Below are 21,532 nucleotides of genomic sequence, written 5' to 3' on the forward strand. Positions count from 1 at the left end.
TTACTTTCTCACATGTATAATGTGTTTGGAAACAAATCACTGAATTCACTTTACAGGGTCTTTACAGCTGGCCTGATGTTAAAGGAGGCTTTACACGTGCGTTGGGGTTAACACAAGGTGTGTGTGTGTGTGTGTGTGTGTGTGTGTGTGTGTGTGTGTGTGTGTGTGTGTGTGTGTGTGTGTGTGTGTGTGTGTGTGTGTGTGTGTGTGTGTGTGTGTGTGTGTGTGTGTGTGTGTGTGTTGCAGCGGGGGTGGGGTTAGGCTAAACGCCTCATCCTTTGATGAGATTTGGCATCTAAAGCGGCACACTGACCGTTCACCTAATTCCCTCTACAGTGGCAGCTGGGCCTCAACCACACCAACCGTGTGAGCGTGTCCGCCTGCCCGGCCCTTGCTTGTGGTATGGGGCGGCGGGGGGGGGGGGGGATTCATTGAAAAGGGTCGAAACAGGGAGGTGAGAGTTTGAGATAGAAAAGAGAGCACTGTTATGTAGGGGTGTCATGATTCCAATTCCAAAAAATATATATAAAAAATCAGTCTAAATGAGGGTTGGATTTTGCAATCACAATCAGTTTCGCCGTCCTCCCCGTGTTTTTGTGGGTAATGCTGTCCTTTCATGAAGTTTGGGGTTGGGCGGCGCAGGGTGGCCTCAACGCACATTGCACCTGGCACAAGGGCTGCTGGAACAGAAAGAGAGAGTGACCCAAAAGCCGCATTGTAGATTTGGAGAATTGTGACGCCCCTACTTTTATGCCATGTCAGATCGCTGTACTGTTCACACTACACAGCTTTCTGTCTTGTGTTGGGGAATCTTGAAGACATTGTGGTTTCATGCTACATGACGACGGGTGACAGGGGGGGGTCACACACACACCACTATGATTTGTCACACGTGAGAAGGGACACCGGAAATGATGTGAAACCACGTTCGGGACAGGATTATTTATTATTATATTCTTGATCACTAAAGAAATTTTAAAAAATATATATTTTAAATAAAAGCAGGATGTAAATAAGAAATATATTAAAAACCTAGAAAAATAAAATATGTATGTGTGTTTCTGGCCCCTGCTCCAGTGCACTTCCGTCTTCTTCTAGACTCCTCCCCTCCCCGTCACTCCGTGTCTGCTCTGATTGGCTGTAGCTCGCTGCGTAACTCCTGATTTAATCCCGACGCGACCAGATATTGAACCTGCTTGATAGCTCGCCGCCATGGGAGAGCCCACGGCGAGCGGTCAGATCGCCTTGTGAGCGGCTCACACCGCAGGCTCGTCGCTTAGCGGACTGTGATTTTCCTCCTGATCTGGCGCTTTGCTCGGTGGTTTACAAAAACCAGCTGGCGAGTGGAAAATCAGGCCAGAATCACGTAGTCGGAACATAAGCTGTTAGCTTAACCCTGGGAGGGGGACATGGGGGGGGGGGGGGCAGGTAGAAGAGAACCGTGGAGAAATATTTGGGCGATGTGGACATGAAGGAATTTGTGTGCTTACAAATTCAAAATCCCATATTGAAGAATTTAAATTCAGACTATCCGTAATCAATCAATATTGAATTTAAAATTTGACCTAAGCTAGATCGCCCTTTAATGCTTGTTAAATAATTGTGATTGATAATTTAATTGTCTTTTGTCTTTCATTGAATGCCGCTACAATTGTATAAGCATTATAACAATGTTATAATGCTCTTCCACCTTTTGCATTAGAGCCAGTTATTGACATTGGATATTCAAAGATAGAAATTCAGGGAGGCAGTTACTTTGCCTCAACTGAACACATCAACTTTGTTGGATCCTTTTTAACATTGGCTTAAAATTCCCTTGAAATTTGGATCATAACAGTTAATGGTGGACTGGTAAATATTCTGCAAAATGATCACAATAATAATAAGAATTGCGATTAGGCTGTTATTTACTAATTGTGACACTTCTACCCTGGAATATGGAGGACCTTGTATCATGGGAAATTGAAGGTCATAGCAATGTCACCATGCCCAGCTTTGTGACTGTGTGATCCCACTGGATCTGCCAAAACGAACAAGAAGGAGAGCACAGAGCAGCAGCCAGAAATACACAACATAGCTGTTTTTTTTTTTTTTTTACTTCTCTAGGTTAATATATTTCTTGTTTAAATGCTCCTTTATTGTTTTCTTTTTTCTTTTTATAAATAATCCCGTTCCGTGCGTGGCATCGTGTCACTTCTTGCGTGTCGACAGACTCGTCTGGGATTCCTCCTGGTGAAAGATCTTGTAATGTGTGACCCCCCCCGCCCCCCGTCATGTGGAAACCGCAACGACTTCAAGATTCCCGGTCACGAGACAAGACGGTTGTGCGGTGTGAACAGCGCAGGGATTTGACCACTTTTAAAGTCGTTTAGTGTGCCCAAGCCGTTAGAAATCTGTCTCTGATTTCCGACTGTTTGGGTGCTTGTTTCAGTGTGTGGGCACAGCGAGACAGGAAGTCTGCTGACTATCGTAGTAGCTTTCCACAGAGGATGTGAAATCACACTTATTTACTTAGATTTACACACACAGACACCAGCCCCCTCCCCCTCCCACAGCCAGCCAACCTGTAGTGCTGCATCAGGGCTGCAGGGGGACGTGGGCTCTGTGACTCAACACACTGTTCTAGCTGCCTCCAGCAGAGCTGCTTTTTAAAGTAACTATCAGCATATACTGTATAATTCTACTGTGTTTATACCGGGCGGCCCCGTGCACAGTGGCTCTGTTCAGATTACGGAGAATAGTTTGATCGAGCCAGGGGCGGTTTCAGAAACGGTGTCGCTGCAAGAAAGCCAAGTTTTAATGCAAGACGCATACGCCAGCTCCAACTCTCTCTGTGAGAGCTACAGCGCGCCAAACGGTCATGAATGAATCAAGGTGCTGTCGACATGCACGGCACAATGCTTCTTTTCCCCGAGCTGCTGGTGGTTGTTATTGTCTGATAAGAACTCCCTTGAAGCTACTTTAAAGTGCTATTTACACAAGACCCAATGCTAATATCAGAATTTTTGGAGGCCGGGGCCCTTAGCAGGGGGCCTGTTTACTGAACATGTGCTAAAACTTACAGTGAGATCTGAATGTTATGCTAATTTTGGTCTTCCCATTTCTGATTAGGGAACTTCAGCTTAAACACTGAAACGAAATGTGTGACAATAGATTAAGACATAACAGAGTGAGCTTTAAAAAAATCCACCGAGGATGCAGGTTTCTATTCACGCCTCCTGGCTCAAAAAATAGCGTTCTCCCATGACAATTTGGCTTTAAAACATTGGTGTAGGAGTTAAACAAGTAGTTGTCAACTTTATTTATTTTATTTTATCCATTTCACCTGATTTGTCAATTTCAGCCTTTACAGATTATTCACTCTACCAAACGTTTCCTATAGGGATGCTAATTGGGAAAATTTTTACTAGAGGGTGCGCACAATTAGGTTGGGGGAAAACTATGGCATTTCTTAAAATAATAAACCCAGTCAAACACCCTTAATTCATTTTAAACAGTTTATTATAAATAAAGCATTTTCACTTTGTTTAATCTGTAAACAGCTTAGCTCTTTACGGCCGGCACTTCCGGGTTAGGGAAAGGACCTCACCCGGGCGTAAGCTGTCCACTTGTGTGCCTGAAATAAAAGGTGTCGCTCCCATGAGCTGTATTTAATAGATCGATTGTAAAGCCTATTTTTCTTTTACCATGTAACAAACATATCTTTTTTCATTACTTTTTTTTTTTTTTTTTTTAACTAAATGATGTGATTGTCAGTTAACGGTCAAACAGTTAATTATTAACATCCCTAGTTTACTGTGAAGCTCCTACCCTTTTAAAGTTGAATTTAGTCTATGAATTCGACACACACCATACAAGGAAATCTCTGCTCTGGAAAGAGGATTGCCTTGTGTTTGCCGATATGCCTGCACAAGAAAACCCTTATCTAGGTCTCTCTCTCGCTCTCCCTCTCTCTCCCTCTGTCACTCTGACATGGCCTACGCAAAGCCTTTCCGGCGTGCTGACATCACCCTGCACACACGCGCACACACATCCAGAGTGGCATGTTGCCTTTGCCACCCAATCACTGAGCGTTGGCTTCTATCACACACCTAAGTCTGCTCATCTGATTACACACTGTCAGCTTGCATAAGGACCATACATTTGTTATGCACTCTGCATACATGTTTGTCTTTCTTTACTATCGCACGCAACACACGTACATATACACAAGCTGCTGCAGTAGCAGGTGGCTTGGCCTTTTGTTTTAAACACGTCTTTCGAGCCTGACTATCTGAAACACTGTCTGTTTTACTTACTGGGTGCCTCTACCTGGTGGGCTGGCTGACTGATTAGTGGTCTCGCTTAGTATGTCTGGCTGTATCTGGCTGCTTGTCGTTCCATGAAGAAGCTTTCTTATACTTCATCAGAACTAATTTAACAGCTGTTTAGATGGTCAGTTGGTTGGCCGACTGGTTTGCTGACTGTATCTGACTGGCTGTTTAGCAGCTGCTGCTGTTCAAACAGAGTTGCATCTGCTGGGTCCTTTGTTCTAACACACACTCACACTCAATGACTGTGTGCTGGAAAAGAAAGAAATTCTTTTGTTGGTAGTAAAATGGAAACGGAGGTGGGGGAGGTGTGTGTGTGTGTGTGTGTGTGTGTGTGTGTGGCGGGGGGGGGCGGCGGTTACAACTGATTTACTTTCTGAACATGCGCCACTTTTAAGCAATTCTTGGCTTGTGGGGGTGGTGGGGGTTAGGGGAAATTACCACCAATAATAATGTGGCTTCTCTTTCTCCCCCTCTCTCTTTGATCTCTTTCTCGCCTGGCCCTTCATCTTCTCTGTAGGAACTTTGAGGACCATGGAGTAGCAGGCTTCAGATAAGCAGCTAGAAGCTTAGCTCCACACCACACAGCACACCTCCCTCCATCCAGTCCCTCGATCTGCGGGCCCTCCACCCAGCCATGGCGGACCCGGGGATGATGAGCTTGTTTGGGGATGACGCGGGGCTGTTCTCCGATGGTTTAGACGGCCTGGGGGACTGCTTTCCACAGCAGGCTGCCCCAGGGCAGCCCAACCCGCTGGCCCAGTCAAACAACCCCTCCTTGGGCCACGAGCACCAGGCGACCGGGGGCTACCACCAGGGCATGATGCATGGCAGCACGGCCAACCCTGGGCAGCCCAAACTGGGGCAGCTCTACGACCACGGCCCTTACACGGGCTACGACCAGCCTGCTGGGCCAGGGGGACGGATGATGACCCAGAATGGCCCCAGCCAAGGGCTGCCCAACGTCAACACAGCCATGAATGGCATGGCTGCCCGCTACCATGGATACCCGGGAGACGCCGGGGCCGGAGGGGGAGGGGGCAGGGTTTGGGCCCAGCAGCAGCAGCAGCAGCAGCAACAGCAGCAAAGCAGATCGGCCTATCAGCAGCCTCCCACACAGCCGGCGGGCGGGCCCAGCCAGATGGGAGCCTACCAGATTCCAAGGGCAGACTACGGCGGGATGCAAGGCCCAAACTCTGCATCAAACGCAGGCCGCATGAACCAACACTACCCTCCTCAGACCATGGTGCCCCCCCCTGCTCAGGACCCGGCTCACTATATGGGCCATGTCGGGATGGGGGGCACGCAGATGAGACACCCCCAGCCACAGCCACAGCCCCAGCAGCAGGGCTACCCCAACATGGGCCACACGCAGAGATACCCCCACTCTCCCTCCCGACAGCAGCAGCACCCTCACCAGCACCACCAGGGTATGGCCGGGTTTGGGGCGGGGCAGTACCCTGGTTATCAAGCCCAATATGGGGCGATGGGCCAGGGGTTGGGCTCCGCCATGGGCCAGAGCACCGGAGCTAATGTCAGCGCTAACGCCAGCCCGGCCATGGGGCCCGGGCAGCTGGGCCAGAGGTATACCCAGGGATCAGGCCCTGCTGCAGGGCCACAGGCGCAGCGCTACCCCCCTGGTCCTCAGCACCAGCCCCACCCTGCCCAGGTACAGCAGCAGGCTGGGCAGCAGGGCCAGCCTATGCACCCCCAAAACCACTCCCAACACCCTCAGAATCTCCCGCAGCCTCAAGGGCAGCCTCAGCCTCACCTAGCCCCTCCAGCTCAGGGATCGTACCCTTCCCCTTCTTCCATGTCGCCAATGCGCGGTTTGGGGAACCCGACTCCTCCTCCGCAGCAGGGCCGACCGCCCAGTGCTGGACTAGCCGGACCCCCAGATGTTTCTGGGTACGCCCCACTACAGTCCCCTCCAAATCCCATGGTGCCCCAGCTGCAGAGGAACCCCCAAGCCCCCCTCTCTGCCCCCCAGCCGCATCCCCAACACCAGCAACCCCACAATTTACCGCCCGGTGCGGGACAGATGTACCAAGCCATGGGGCAGCAGCGTGGGCCCCAGATGGCCCCCATTCGACCCCAGCACCAGCCACAGCAAGGTGAGAACACACAGATGTTATTAAAGATGACCCGATGGATGTAGGTTTCTCCACAATAATTAAGAATGAAGACGATGATATACCGTGAAAGAAGAATCTTTTCTTTATTGGCCTGTGGTCTTCTATGCCGATGGACTCTTTTTAGATGACATCTGTAAGCTTTTCGCTGATAAACAACTGTTAAATTGGTTTAGATGAAGAATTGGAAGCTTGGTAATCGCGTGACTGCCACCATAACATTGTGATCTTGTGCTTTTTATGTAGCACAGGATAGAGGCTCAGTCGCCTTCTTTTGCCTCAGTTCTTGTTCTGGGCGATAATTTTATGTATTTTTTGGGGCATGCAAGGGATGTTGCGTCTGTGTAAATTACTCAGTTATTACACAGTTATAAATTACTCAATTATCAGTTAATATAGAAGTAACTACCTACCGTCGAGGCAATGTGGAGCAATCAATCATTTGGAATGTCACACTGTCAATATGTATAACTGTTTCGGTTGTTGTTTTTCAGTCCCATGGTGAAAATACTAAAGCAGACCATTATTCAAAGCTCCCTCAACTGTTATGTATCAAAAGAAAAATTTTGAACGGTAACCGGTATAAAACTGAGTGGTAGCATAATGCGACGATATCTTAACTACAAATGCGGTACCTCTGAAAATTGATCTAATAACAAGTTGCAACATCTGATTTATCGTGCCACCCTACATTGCATTACAAGGCCTCGACAATAACTCTTTCCCAGGGCAATCAGATTCTGGCCATAAAAGAAATGAGACAAGTTAAGATTTCAGTCAAGATATCAATATTGGAGTGTTAAAACAAGTAAAGCTTTAAACAAGGCAAATATTAAAAAAGCATGTTAAATATGACAAAAAAATCTTTTACATTTAGATTTCCCCATTCTTGACATGACTTTCTTATTTCTTACACTGAAAATTACAATACAGTGTACGCGATTATAAAGCGATTACAATTCGGCAACCATTTTGTCTTGGCAACCAAAAGCTGATGCATTGTTGTCAACTTGGCAGCCACTTCTAAAAGTCAAGTGTCGGGCCGTGTATGTAGATGATGATCTGTACTGTACAGACTTTTTCTCCCCCTCTGTGCACACTGATGCCCCCCTGTTGTGTCTTTGCTCCCAGGGCCTCATGAGCCTCCGGCGAGCCAGGGGGGTGACCAGCGCTTGCTTTTGGCCCAGCAGCAGGCGTCCCGTGGCGGACAGTTGATGCAACCCGCTCCCCACGGCTTCCCGGGGCCCGCCATCAGTCAGCACGGAGTCCCGCCCCCGAATCAGGGCGCCACAGCTCACACACACATGCCCCACCACCACCTGCAGAGCACGTCCCCCCACCCCTGGGCCCCCATTGGCCCCCAGGCCTCGGGGCCCCATCCCCTCTCCTCGCCCCCCCTCACCCCACAGAAAGTGCCTCACGTACAGGTGAGTCAAAAGAAAGTCATGATTGCTTTTATGCGGCGGCAGATCTGGGTGTGTTTCTGTGTGTTTCATGTGTGAGACTGTTGTTTTCATGTGTGTGGGTATCCTGTGTGCAAGTTTATTTTTCATGTGGGTGGGGAAATGTGTGTTGGCCATGGGGGGTGGTGTGTGTGTGTGTGTGTGTGTGTGTGTGTGTGTGTGTGTGTGTGTGTGTGTGTGTGTGTGTGTGTGTGTGTGTGTGTGTGTGTGTGTGTGTGTGTGTGTGTGTGTGTGTGTGTGTGTGTGTGTGCACATGACATTTGAAAACGCCGTGGTGTGTTTGGGTAACTGCATTTCACTGGGGGATTGTGCACGTGTGCTTTGCATTCTGTGCGCAGATTCTTTACAGCTGTTTGTTTCCTGTGAGCTGCATATCCTGAAACACACATGCAGGCGCCACCGTCATAATCTCTCTCGCTCGCTCTCTCTCTCCCTCTTTTACTTGGTCTCTCTCTCTCCCACTTGTGTTGAGGGGGAAACGACCCTTCCTGTCCCTCCCTGTCTCCTCTCCTTCCGCTCTCTTCCTCCCTCCCTTCCTCTGGTTTCCTTGTCTGGTTGGGGGGGGTGTCAAATGTTGGCTAATGGTGTGCAGCCGTACATACTTGGACAGACACACAGACAGGAAGAGAGGCAGAAGGATGGAGAGGGACAGGTTGAGAGCGAGAGAGAGAGAGGGGCACAAAAGATAGACGGGCAGATAGACAAGCTGACAAACGAGGAAACGTGTGTCGAGGGGTTGACGGTAGTAGCAATGGGTAAACAAAAAAAAAAAAAGGTGGAAAGGAAATGTTGAAAAGTGAGTCTCTGATGCTTAGAGATGGAGAAGGAGGGAAGGGTGCAGGGCGCTTATGAGAAGTGAAGGTTAGCAGCCCCTAATGACACACTGTGCGTGCTTGCGTCACGTCCCCCCGGCGTCCATTAGCTTGTTTTGTTGCTCAAAGCCCCCTTTCTCCACTGACCCATTCACACACACAATAGCAGCCCTGTGGCCCCACACACACACACAGATCCAGCTTTCTATCTGTCGTCCCTCATTCACTCCTCCTCTTCTTCTCATCCGCCACCCCTCCCCCATCCATCCATCCACCCGCCCCTGCCTCGTGCGGATGAGACCGTTTTGTGGCTGACATTTCAGCCGTCACAGTTAATTTATCCAGCGCTACTGACCTAGATGCCAGGTTGGCTGGTGAGCCCTGCGGCGGGGTGCGCTTGATGCTTCTTCCTCGGTCTCGCCAGAGGGGCTGAGCCCCACCCCCTCCCGTCGCCCACTATAGACACAACAGAGTGCTCCTATGGCCACTATGGTGTGTTTGGATAGGGGCTCTCAGGGCTCGGTTAAAATGAAAAGATTCAGGATGCACAGATTGTGAGATTCTGGGCGGATACGATGTTTAAAATAACGGTTTGGCCGGTGCCGATGCCAACGTTTCAGAGTTCCCCTGAACGCAGCATCACTTACAGTTTTCTGAGATCCAATGAACGAAGCGTCACTTCCTACTCGGAGTGTTGCAGAGAGACGTGTCCGCGTTTACTTTAATCGATCGCGGATGGCAACGTTCTCTCAGACGGATAAAAAAGATAAATAAAAATAAGAAATGCTAAAATTGGTTAATATACCTGGGCCCAAGTTAAGTCTTTGTGTTGTGTAGGAGCCAATGTACCTTAGACGTGTGTTAATTATAGTTCCGACTAAGTCTCTCTGGCCAGATTTTCCATTCATAGACGGGTTTTTCGGTGATCGCCGAGCAAAGCCGCAGATCGGAAGACAATAATACCTTGCTCCTGAGAGCGACGAACGCGTGGTGTGGACTGCTCACAACGCGATTGGGCTGCTCGGCGAAATATCAAGCAGGTCTAATATCTGGTCGTGACGCGACGAGCTACAGCCAATGACGGGGGGTCAAGGAGGAGGGAGGGCAGTGTAATGGAGCAGCAGCCTGAAACACACAACAAACCTTTTTTACTGTTCTTCTCTAGCTTTTTGATACATTTCTCTGTAAAATAACCCCAAATAAAAGCAGAATTTTAAAGCAATCAAGAATGGAATGAAAAACAAATAATCCTGTCCCCGCGCATGGTACCGCGTCATTTCCGGGGTCACTTCTCGCGTGTGTTTTCATGACAAATCTTAGTTTGGGGACTCGTCTGGCATTCCTCCTGTTAAAAGACGTGATGTGTGACCCCCTGTCACCGATCAGTCGTGAAGTGTGAAACGACCACGACCGCGAGATTCCCCATCACGAGACAGAAAGTTGTGTAGCGTGAACAGCACAGTGATCCGACCGCTCTGAAAGTTGTTTAGTGTGTCCATGGGATCATATGTAGAAGTGATATTTACATGGCTAAAAACTACTGGTAATGATGTTTACAGTAGACGGCCTGAAGAAGCCTGTTTAGTCCTTCCTTTGGCTTCGTTATTCCAATTTCAAAGTCATTGCACTTTTCCCCTGTTTTGTCCCTCTGCAGTTTCTGTAGTCCAAGCTTTGATTTAACCCTTTTTGTCCTTCCTGGGTTCCGTACCTCCTGTTGACACACCAGCAGGGTTTAGCTGCTCGTGCTAAAAACGTGCTGCGCTCTCCTCTTGTTGTTTCTTCTTTAATGGGCCAGGGTAGTCGGTGGTGTTTTAATGGCGGAACGACACAGTTTCCTCACCATATTTGTAGTTGCGTGATTTAAGGAATTATTACTTCACTTGGTTGATTTACTTCTGTTGACATATTTTGTTACACCAGAGTCATTTGGAAGTATTTTCTAAGAAGAGCGCATTATAGAGGAGTAACCAACGACAGTCAGTTCCGGCATGTGGGAAACACTGGATAAACATCGGCCACTGCCATCGCTGAATGTCATCATATTTGCCAAAGGCAGATGGCAGTCAACAAGGCGAATATCGGCCGATACCGATGTACGGCTGATTAATCGGTTAATCCCTAAATAAAGATAAACCCATACTCGTCAAAATTGTACTTTCAAATTTCAAAATTTTAATATTGATACTTTATAACCACTTTCCGTTGAGATTAAATACCACCACACTTCACAAATGAATTTAAATATTAAATTTTTGGGATATTCGATTTTTGTATGATGATACACTGAAGAGACGGGAGCAATTCTCATTCGGTTTAAAATGTCAATATATTGATGTGGAATCGTATGGTGAGCCATCTCGGCGATATCTGAATTAACCTATGTTGAATACAATCGTGGCATCCTGCCCAGCACCCACCCAGCCCTACTTGATAGAAGTGGTTGTTTGGGGTTAGAAGCCACATACACTAGGTACTGTCGAGGTTGACTGTGTTTCACTGGTTTTAATAAAAGACAACTACCTCTATATTGCCCCCCTCCCCCACCGATACACACTGTGCCTGCCAGTCCAGTCATGATGACTGTGTACGTCTAGTGTTCTAAGCTCCATCTGTTCTCTAAGCATGGTTATTATACGCGCGCGCGCGCACACACACACACACACACACACACACACACACACACACACACACACACACACACACACACACACACACACACACACACACACACACACACACACACACACACGTGCATGCCTCTGTCGGCAGCTCAAGGTCACAGCTCTGATAGTGTTGCTCTGTGACCTTTATCCTGCATCGCATATACATTCTCACACACACACACACACACACACACACACCACACACACGCTGCATGTGTTGCATGCAGCGCTCTAGTTGACATATAACCGCCCCCACTCCCCACCCTCCTCAGCTATACGTCCTTTCATTGCCGCGCTGTACAACCAGCCAGCTGTGGCTCTGCAGCCTCTTGGAAGTGGATTTCTGACGCTAAACACACCCTTATTTGTCTATGGAAATTTGAACAATTTCAAGTCTTGATGAAAGGTGTGTGTGTGTGTGTGTGTGTGTGTGTGTGTGTGTGTGTGTGTGTGTGTGTGTGTGTGTGTGTGTGTGTGTGTGTGTGTGTGTGTGTGTGTGTGTGTGTGTGTGTGTGTGTGTGTCAGACTGTAGCACAGGCGGATGATATGGAAGAATTCATTATAACTATATTCAGAGGGAGTTTTATGCATTATTGATGTACGTCACCGTTTCTGCCCCGACACACCAGAACTACCTCAGTGCTTACGTGACGCCCGAATTCTGTACCGGCTCTTCTACAGTAAATCGAATGGAGACTCCGGTTTTTATTCCGTCGCGTGCGTCAAACCTCGTGTGTGAGAAATTTTTGGGTTGCGTCCTATCATCATTAATCTTGAGGACACACTGCTGATCCGTGTTATATTATAATGTTATGCCGATATGACGACACCACAAGGCGATAAGCGATAATATTGATTTATAGCCCAGCCCCCGTTTCAGCATATTGATGAGAAAACATTGTTTATTGACCTTATTGACGTCTCAGACTGCGTAGGTGTCTGAGAATTGCAACATGCTCTACACACACACACACGCGCGGGCGCGCGCCTTTTCAGTTGACCCCCTTTCCTCTCATGTCTGATGCTTGCATGTGAAATAATTGCATGGGTGGTGCATTTACAGTCGCAGGTTGTTTTTTTTTTTAGTGTGTGTGTGTGTGTGTGGGGGTCTCTCCGCCCAGACACCCTGCAGTGAACTGATGCTTCACCGGTTTTACCTCGGATGGCGCAGCGGATAGAGGGAGGCAGCACAACATCAAAGGGCGAGATTCCTACTTGAGCGTTGAGAGTAGAGGGTGGATGCTCAGTCTGACCAGAATTGGGGTGGGGGTTGGGGTGGTGCTGAGGGATGGGGGGTTACCGCTCTTTTTGTTCTTTTTTTTTTTTTTTTTTCCCCTTCCTCACACTGCCCCCCTCCCCCGCCCCCCCAAACCAGTTTCCTGCGAGAGATGAAACCCGACACCATTCGGCTCCTCTCAGCCTGTCACATTAGCCATTCTGTGTGTGTGTGTGTGTGTGTGTGTGTGTGTGTGTGTGTGTGTGTGTGTGTGTGTGTGTGTGTGTGTGTGTGTGTGTGTGTGTGTGTGTGTGTGTGTGTGTGCTCTTCCTGTGTTTGTCCTGTGGTGCAGACTTCACTGAGGCCACCCCCAGTCCTACCGGTGCTTTTAAGGAATGACATCAGATGTTAAAGTCGAGTTTATCCTTATTCCAGTTACAGGGTTTTCGTCGAACCAAAATCTCCAAATTACCACGACAAATAATTCATTGGCTGTGGAATTATATCCAAATGAACACGTGGTTGAGTTTTAATGGCGTTGATTTTAGCGTACATCTCGTTCACAGATTCCCCATTGATTCTCAGCCTTTTTCACATCAATGTCTATCAATTTGATCTTCATTCTCTCCGGGAGCCCGGTTTCATGAGGTTTTCGTTGTTAGATGTGATTAAGTGTCTCTCTACTAAGGGAGATGAGGATCAAGGATCCAAACACTCAGTATGTTTCATTTTCTAATCTTGCTTTCACCATTTGAATAAAATAATGGTGATTCAACTAGTAATAATTATGGTGATGACACCCCCCCCCCTCCTGGCCCCATGTGGAGAACCACTGCAATAAAGAATAACTTTGATTTATAAAAAAAAAAAAAAAAAAAAAAAAAATATATATATATATGTCATAAAATATTGACGTGCTGCTAGAGCACCATGTGTCACATGAGCTGCATGACTGTTCCATGGAGCTAACTGCTGAAACTCAGAATTGCAGGACTAGCACGCTGTGGAGCACGCTGCTGGTCAGTTCAGTCACCAGCCACAATACGCTACACCTCCCCCTCTCCACCCGACTCGGGACCACAATGCGTACATGTGTGCTGAAAGAATAGTGTGTTTGTGTGGTGTGTATGTGTGTGTGCACCGCCATTGTCATTCATGTGATTGATTATCTGGAGAGGCTTGGCAGGAGGACAGAATATCTGTTGCCCTTGCATATCATTCTTTCCCTTTTCTGTCTCCCTTCTTCTTCCCCGTTTGCCTTCCCACTCTTCCGCCCCTCTTTCGTGCCGTGCTTTTTACCCTTTACTTTAATTCTCCCCCGTTTCTCGCTGCGTAGTCTTGGACGCGCGCACGCTTTCAAACCACCGCGATCCGACCCGGAGTGTCTCGGCGCGGCTCGGTTTACGTCTGCGTCAGCAGGTGTCGGCGCGTTTCTGCTTGGGCGTGTGCACAATGTGTGACCTTGCAGTTGTTTTGTGTGTGTGTGTGTGAAAATGGACGACCCTGCATTAGCATGCTAAGAGCAGGTGGACCCGACACCGGTGAACACAAACTCTGCTGCATTCTTTCATTCGGCGTCTCTTTCTCGCTCGATGTCTCTCTCACTCGCTCCCGCTCCGTGTTTGCGTTTCGTTCGGGGTGTTTATTTTTTATTTATTTATTTTTGTCGGCGTCTTTGTGTGTGAAGTTTGACCAAACAAGCTTGTGCGTGTGTGTTTGACTTCATGCGTGCACCGAGGAGAGCCGCTTGATGATCGCGCACACATTCACACATGCACACACACACACACATATGGGTATGCTTCTAAACAAGCTACGCACATTACGCACACGCGCACACACTGTTCCTCACTCGCTGCACGTTTTGAAGTATGGAGATAATTTATTGGTGTCATGATGCCTGATTTCCCATCTGCTACTGGGACCCTGAGCAGCTGGAGAGGGAGGGAGAGAGAGAAGGGTAGTGGGGGAAGCAGTGGATGGATGGATGGATGGATGGAGAGATTGAGCAGAGGGATGGGAGAAGGAGAGGGAGGGAGGGAGCAGAGGCAGCTGGAGAAGGGGAGAAAGGGAGAGGGGCTGGAGAGGCTCCTAACAGCTGGTAGCCAGTTTCCTGTCATAGAGCGAGCCTTCTGGGGGGAGAGGAGGAGGGCAGTGGGAGGAGAGGGGAGGTGGCAGCCAGTTTCTCATCGAAGAGCCAGGAGGGAAACGGAGGGATGGGGGTCGGTGATGAGCGGAGAGATGGACGCTGGATAGAACATCGATTTTGTGACCAGACTGGATTTTAGTTTAATCATTACATTGCTAGTGTTTTCACAGAATGCAATATCAACATCAAAGTGTTTGGTCAGAAATATCTTATATCCTTAGCCAAATATGTTGGATATGGATATTTACATTTTTACGTGAAGAAAATTGCTGCCAACCTTAGAGTTAGCCATCAGTGGTACCTCATAAAAGTATTGCATCGAACAAGTTCAGTCTCATAAGGAATTAATTTTTTGATTCATTAATTACAAAGAAGGTAGTTAATTTAAGTAGAAAATGGTTGAAATGATAACTTGCGAACAAAGCATCGATATTACAGATAAGTTTATAAAAAAATTATAGGGTAGGACTGTTTTTAAAGTTTTAAAGTTCTTCTAATATGTCAGGAAGGTAAATATATTGACATTTAGTGAGTTGCAGGAAATGTGTTTTGTTTTTAATCTAACTTTTGGATCTCTCTCCTGTCACATTCTCTATCCAGCATTCCCCGTCGGAACTACCGGGCGAGGTCTTGACGACAGCGCCTGATAGGCCCGCTGTCGCTGCCGGCCAGCCCGTCGGCACAGAGCAGTCCGGCGACCGGGAGACCAAGCCAAAAAAGAAGAAGAAGAGTAAGAAAGCCAATGTGGCGGAGGGCCTGGAGCAGGAGGTCGCTCAGAATGGGAGGAAGACGGGCAAAGTGCAGTCGCAGGGAGGCGGGATGGACGGACAGGTGGACGGGAAGCCTGACTCCGTCGGTGAGGCGGACGGGCAGGTGACGGGTGTCGCGGCGGAGGGCACTTCTTCGTTGTTGACGACTCCGCCAGCGGAGGAGAAGAAGAAACGCAAGAAGAAACCAAAGGAGAAGACGGAGGCTAAGGAGCCCAAAGAGCCCAAGGCCCCCAAGACGCCCAAGACCCCCAAAACACCCAAGACCCCCAAAGAACCCAAGGAGCCCAAGGAGAAGAAGGCCAAGAGCTCCACGCCCAAGAGCAAGACGCCCAAGAAGACCAGGTAGGGCCCCTGCGGCTCAGTTGCACCACACACTGATTGGCCATCATTTAAAAGATGTTACATCCACTTGACCTTTTTAAAATGAGAATATCCCCTCATAATCGTTTAAATTCAAGAACCGTCCAGCTGGTCAGTTTGGATAAGTCCAGTGAGGGGCCCTTGGGACCCGGTACCCCCTGGTAGCCCTACTTCCTGTAAACCTTCTGGGAACCACCTCGTACCTATGCTGTGTTTAAAGGTTATATAGGAAAACCAGGTCATTATTATAATAATAAAAATAATAGCTTTATTTAAGTTATGTGTCGTTAGTATATTAGGTTATGTATAGTTCCTTTACAATACCAGAAATTTGCAGCTTGGTGGTAATTGGTCACTGGTTGGTATTTTTTGAAGTAATTTGTAGAATTAAGTTACAGCAGCAGACTGCGTCTTCTGAAAGCGGCAGAAAAACGAGTATGTCTGTTCAAATGGAGGAACACATGGATTCTCATGATACAATACTCAGATCACTCACGTGGCCGTCCAGGGGGAACAGCTGGGGTCATGACCTCTGAGCTGTGCAACATCCCAATGCAACAGGGATGGACCGGGTGGTTGGTGGAGGGTGATCACAGAGCTCAATCAAGCATGGAGTCACACCCTTCGTCCTTTACTACTACACATATTTTCCATCAAAATAAGCATGTGTATGTGTATGTGTTTTTTTTTTTTTTTTTACATCACGAATGCGCTGGGAAAGCGGCAATCTGTCCGGGTGTCACATTTGTGGTGTGATCGGGGGTTAAAAAAAACAAAAAACATTTTTCAATATTTTTTTAATTTTATTTTTTTAATATTCTTTAATATGTACTAGGAGTCTCCAGGCGCGCACACAGGGAATGACTTGGCGCAGGTGAAGTAGCAGCTGCCCCATCGTGGAGCGCAGCCCACAGTGGGCAGAGAGCTGGGGGTGTCAGCGCCGGTCTCTCCATCCGACCTCGCATGGCGCACAGCTCTGCGCCCGCTCGCGCGGTAACGCTGCAATGGCTAATTAATCGCCGGTAATCCCCCTCAAGCATCCTGGTTTTACATTACGTCAACAAGCGTCGCATCGTACCGGAAAAGGGGCAAAAATAGCATGTCTACCCCGGTGTCATGTTTCCATCACTGCCGACCGGAGCTGGAGCCGATAAATACCTGTGACTAGTGAGTCACTTGTCCCGCGAATGAATCCTGCAACCTTTCCCACTGAAGACAAAAGCCAGATGTTAGCAGGTGTTTTTTGTCCAGTGGAAAAAGGGCTCCAAATAACCAAGGGCCAGGGTTAAACTACCAATCTACAGTGGTGTATCCAACCTACCTTATATTGACTACTAACCTACTAGTCTAGCTCTCGTGTGATGAAGCTGTACTTTCTGTCTCGCTCATTATTCCTTTATCTTGGCCATTCCAGTCACTTTGTCAAAACTGGATTTTTTTTTTCTTTACTATTCTCACTTTAAAGCATGCCAGCTATCTCTTTTGCTCACTCTCTCTATACCCTCTCTGTGTGACACGTGTGCACCCTCCTCTCTGTCTGGGATCAGAGGGATGGAGGAAGGAGAGACTGAAGGGGGAGAGAGAGAGAGAGACCCAGCCTCGTTGTGACTGAGCGCTGGTTTCATTGTGGAGGTGGAAACTTGATCCCATTGAGGAATGTCAGAGGACAGCTTCCCCTCACCCCCATCGTTTGCTCTCTCTCTCTCTCTCTCTTTCTCTCTCTCTCTCTCCACCCCATCCCTCCCTTCTTCCTCTGCCTCTTTTATCCCCAGGAAGAAGGAGGGGCCCCGCCGGCATGTAGGGGTCAGCTCTGGGGGAGGTGTGTGTGCGTGCAGACCGGTGGAGAGTGGAGGAGGGGTGTGTGTGTGTGTGTGTGTGTGTGTGTGTGTGTGTGTGTGTGTGTGTGTGTGTGTGTGTGTGTGTGTGTGTGTGTGTGTTGGGGGAAGGGGCAGCAGTAATCTTTGTGGCATAAAATGGCGTCTAATGATGATGAGGGTCGTGCTGCTGACCACTACCGGGCCCCTAAGACTGTGTGTGTGTGTGTGTGTGTGTGTGTGTGTATGTGTATGTGTATGTGTATGTGTATGTGTGTGTGTGTGTGTGTGTGTGTGTGTGTGTGTGTGTGTGTGTGTGTGTGTGTGTGTGTGTGTGTGTGTGTGTGTGTGTGTGAGAGAGACATATGCTCGGTCCTCTGTTGCGTGTGGGTACACAGGCAGAGGAGGTGTGTGTTGGTAAACTAGCTGTTGTGTTGTCAGTCCTCCTCCATCTTGCATGGCGGCTTGCAGGTTAATTTAGCATAATAATGGCTGCCGGCCGTCACTGCTCTTCTAAAATGGTGGACCGCTGCCACGGCTCAACTAGCGGCTTTTATTCTACTTTGTTTTGTTTCCTCCCTCCTTCCCCACTCCCAACTTTTTTCACCCGCTCGCCTTTTGTCTTTTTTTTCCTCTTTTCTTTTTTCTTCCTTCCTGAAGAAGTTTTTCCTTTCATCCCCTCTTCACCCCGCCTGCCCCCCCATCCTCACTCTCTGTATCTATTTCTTTCTTTCGCTGTGTAAAAACCCATCTCTCCCTCCTTCCTTTGTTTGTTTTCCACTGTCTTCTCCCTCCCTCTCACCAGTAGGAGTACCGTTTACAATAATACACTTTTCGGTCTTTTCGGCAGTGATATCGGAGGTGATGAAGATTCGTTTTCATTAGTTAGTCACTGATTTGTTTTCACAAAATTATATAAAACATGAAATCGTGTCGAGGGTTCCGAAGATGAAGGCATGAAACTTATTGGTGTGTGTGTGTGTGTGAGAGCTCGTCCAGTCACCTCACTTGTCTCTTTTCACCTTGACCCCCTCCTCCTCCTCCTTCTCCCACTTTTTCTTATATTTTATACATTACCCCCCTCATCCCCTCCACCCCTCACACTCTCTCTTTGCTCTCTAGTCCCTTTCCCCCCTGCACTGAATGACGTGAACCTCCTGGAAATGTTCTGTCCTGGTGTCACGTGGGAAAAGGATCCGGCGTGGATGACTGGCTAAAAGTTGCTCAGTAAATTTCCCCCGCTCTCGGCCTCGTATCATTTCCGGGAAAATGCCGTACGGCTGCGAACGGAAGCACGTGGGGAAGGGGGCGCTAACATTGCCGTAAAGTATGGGCGGAGCCGGGCTCAAATTAAAGCGCAAACGGTGGGTTTTACGAATATTTATTTCCTACAAATACCAAAAAAAAAAAGTATTTTTGTCGCTCGGCTGCAGAGACGAAAACCTGAAACGCGTCCACTCTCTACCGCGACCCTTCTTTATATTCTTAAATTTAATTATTTTCCTTAAAAATGCCAATCAGACCCTGCACATGTCTTTTATACTCCTTTCCCACCATGCCAAAAACAGCCACCAACCTCCAGCATTTATCAGTGGGAAAGGTATCAGCTGGGTTTCAGTCCCGGGTCGAATGACCCTGCGACAGACACTGGTTTTCATCGTCTCCAGCTCCGCGCAATGAAGTTCCAGACGTTGGCGCATTAATAGACGGGAATATCCTCATGTCATTTGATTATTTCATATCCCATTTAGAATCTAGGGCTGCACCCTGAAAGTCGATGAGTCGAAAGTCACTCTACTTTCAAGTCCAGCAGCCGTTGACTTCTATTTATTTATTTATTTATTTTCCCCAGTCAGTGTCCATCTCAGTAACAGGATAAAACAGTTAGAAGCTTGTAAAATGCACAGGGATAACATTTCAATGGGGAATTATACAGTAAATAAGGGGAATCATGAATATATTTTTATATTTGTTTATTTGAGTTTCTTTCCAAAAAGCAGACTTAAAATAAAATAATAAAATATAATAGTCATCTAAGATAAAAATAGTGTTTTGGTGCACCGATCATGGGTGCCCAAAAGGCACCCTGATCGCTCCTTCAACGCGCCCGCCTCCGTGTAGTCGAATATTCCCATTGAACAGCTGAATCAGATTCCAATGAAGAGATCCTGAATCGTATCCAGCCTATACATACTATTATATAGTCGTATGCGCACTCGCTAGAATGCAATTTTGAAATTTCGGCGATATTAACAATGAATAAATAAATATATTTTTGTGAAGTGTTTTTTTTTAATTTTTTCATTTTATTATATATTTTTTTGCGTCTCCTTATGGAAAGTAACATAATGAGGACACTTTCTCCGTGACTCTCTTACCACCCCCGCCTATAGCGATTGTTTTAACTGAACCTCGGCACTGCCTGGAGAGTCCGGACGGAGCCTCTTCCAGGACACTGCGTCTGTTTGTTGTTTTTTGTTGTCTTCTTTTGTTCCTGAGCGCACGGACCGGCGCCTTGCGTATGCGGACGTATGCGCGCAACATTTTCATAAAAAACGTACTTTTTACTGAAACGCTGCCTATTGTTTTTGGATTGTTCATTTTCAGATGCGAACAATGACGAGGCTTGACGTTAAATCAATCAGTCAATGTTCCACTGTGATTGAAGGTTTTTCTTTTTACAAATCAAAAGTTAAATAGAGATGTTATTCATATCAATTCATCCGCTCCCCGCTGCTGAAGGAGCCGTGCACGGGTACGGGCACTCCTCGCTGCTTCTGCCATAGCGTCGGGTCCTTCTCCAACGATCAGATTCTTTTTAACAACTCTTTTGCCGTTATGGGAACAAAGGGAACAAAGTCTCTCTGGGTGGTGAGCCGTTTTTTGTTTCCAAGTTTTATGTTGTTTGTTTAAGTTGCCATCTCCTCTATTGTTTTTTCCCCCCAGTCACACTGGAAACATGACACGCCCCTTTTCCGCCGTGTTTGTCATGTCGAACATGACATCAGGGAAAAATATAAAGAAAGGCATTTCTCCCGGCAGTGGGAAAGGCGTCAATCGCCTATTTTTAGCGGGTTTACCCGCGTTTAAACAACCCGGTATACCCGCTAGTTTTGATGTAAAAACGATATTCGAGCAGGGTGATTGGTTTATTAACTTTGGGTTTAGGGTTTATTGCGTCCGGGGGACCGGGGCTCTGTCCTGCCTCCGTCAGCGGAGGGAAGATTCCGTCCGGGAGGGGCAGGGCGACGGGAAGCGAAGCGCTGGTCTCCGAGAGCCTGGGAAAAAAAACAAAACCGATTCAGGTTGTACGTCTGTTGCCGAGAGATTGTACAAACCATCACATCTACACTGGACATAACTTATTAACCCTGAACCATCACATACTGTGCCCATAACGGTCATCAATATGGGAACAGACTCCATCAGGAAGTTTTCCATAATTGAGGCCAAGGTGGGATCGACCACCTACTGACTACAACCTACTGATATTTTTTATCCAGCAATGTTACGATTCTGTGTGGGAAAGGGGCGTCTGTGTCTCTCTCGCCACTCTCCGTCCTCTCAGAGGAAGCACTTCTATAAATAACCCACATCCTGGCTACACAGCCACACCCTCCTGTGTATGTGTGTATCTTCCCATGTGATAGGGTAGAGAAAATGTGTGTTTGTTTGCAGTTTAAACACAGTGGCAGTGCAGCATTAATGGCCGCAAACCAAATGCATAAACACGGCCAAGTTTATGTGCGTGTGTCCAGGAGTATGACTCACCACGGCGGCAGGTGTCCTAACCCCACCTATCACCACCCAACACCACCCACCTATCTGCATGAAGCATCTCCA

General features: G+C 47.7%; 1 protein-coding gene across 1 annotated transcript in view; it reads left to right on the forward strand.

The window, feature by feature from the left end:
• Nucleotides 1–4,947: 4,947 nt before the first annotated feature.
• The window catches only part of chd7 (chromodomain helicase DNA binding protein 7), a gene marked incomplete at both ends in the record, with an annotated part of 64,210 nt that continues 47,625 nt past the window's right edge, over nucleotides 4,948–21,532 (forward strand). Inside the window, 3 exon segments of the mRNA XM_080010509.1 lie at nucleotides 4,948–6,424; nucleotides 7,574–7,869; nucleotides 15,346–15,857. Coding sequence (XP_079866635.1) covers nucleotides 4,948–6,424; nucleotides 7,574–7,869; nucleotides 15,346–15,857 — 2,285 coding nt within the window.

The sequence above is a fragment of the Zeus faber genome (genome assembly GCF_960531495.2).
Source record: "Zeus faber genome assembly, chromosome: 12".
NCBI lineage: Eukaryota > Metazoa > Chordata > Actinopteri > Zeiformes > Zeidae > Zeus > Zeus faber.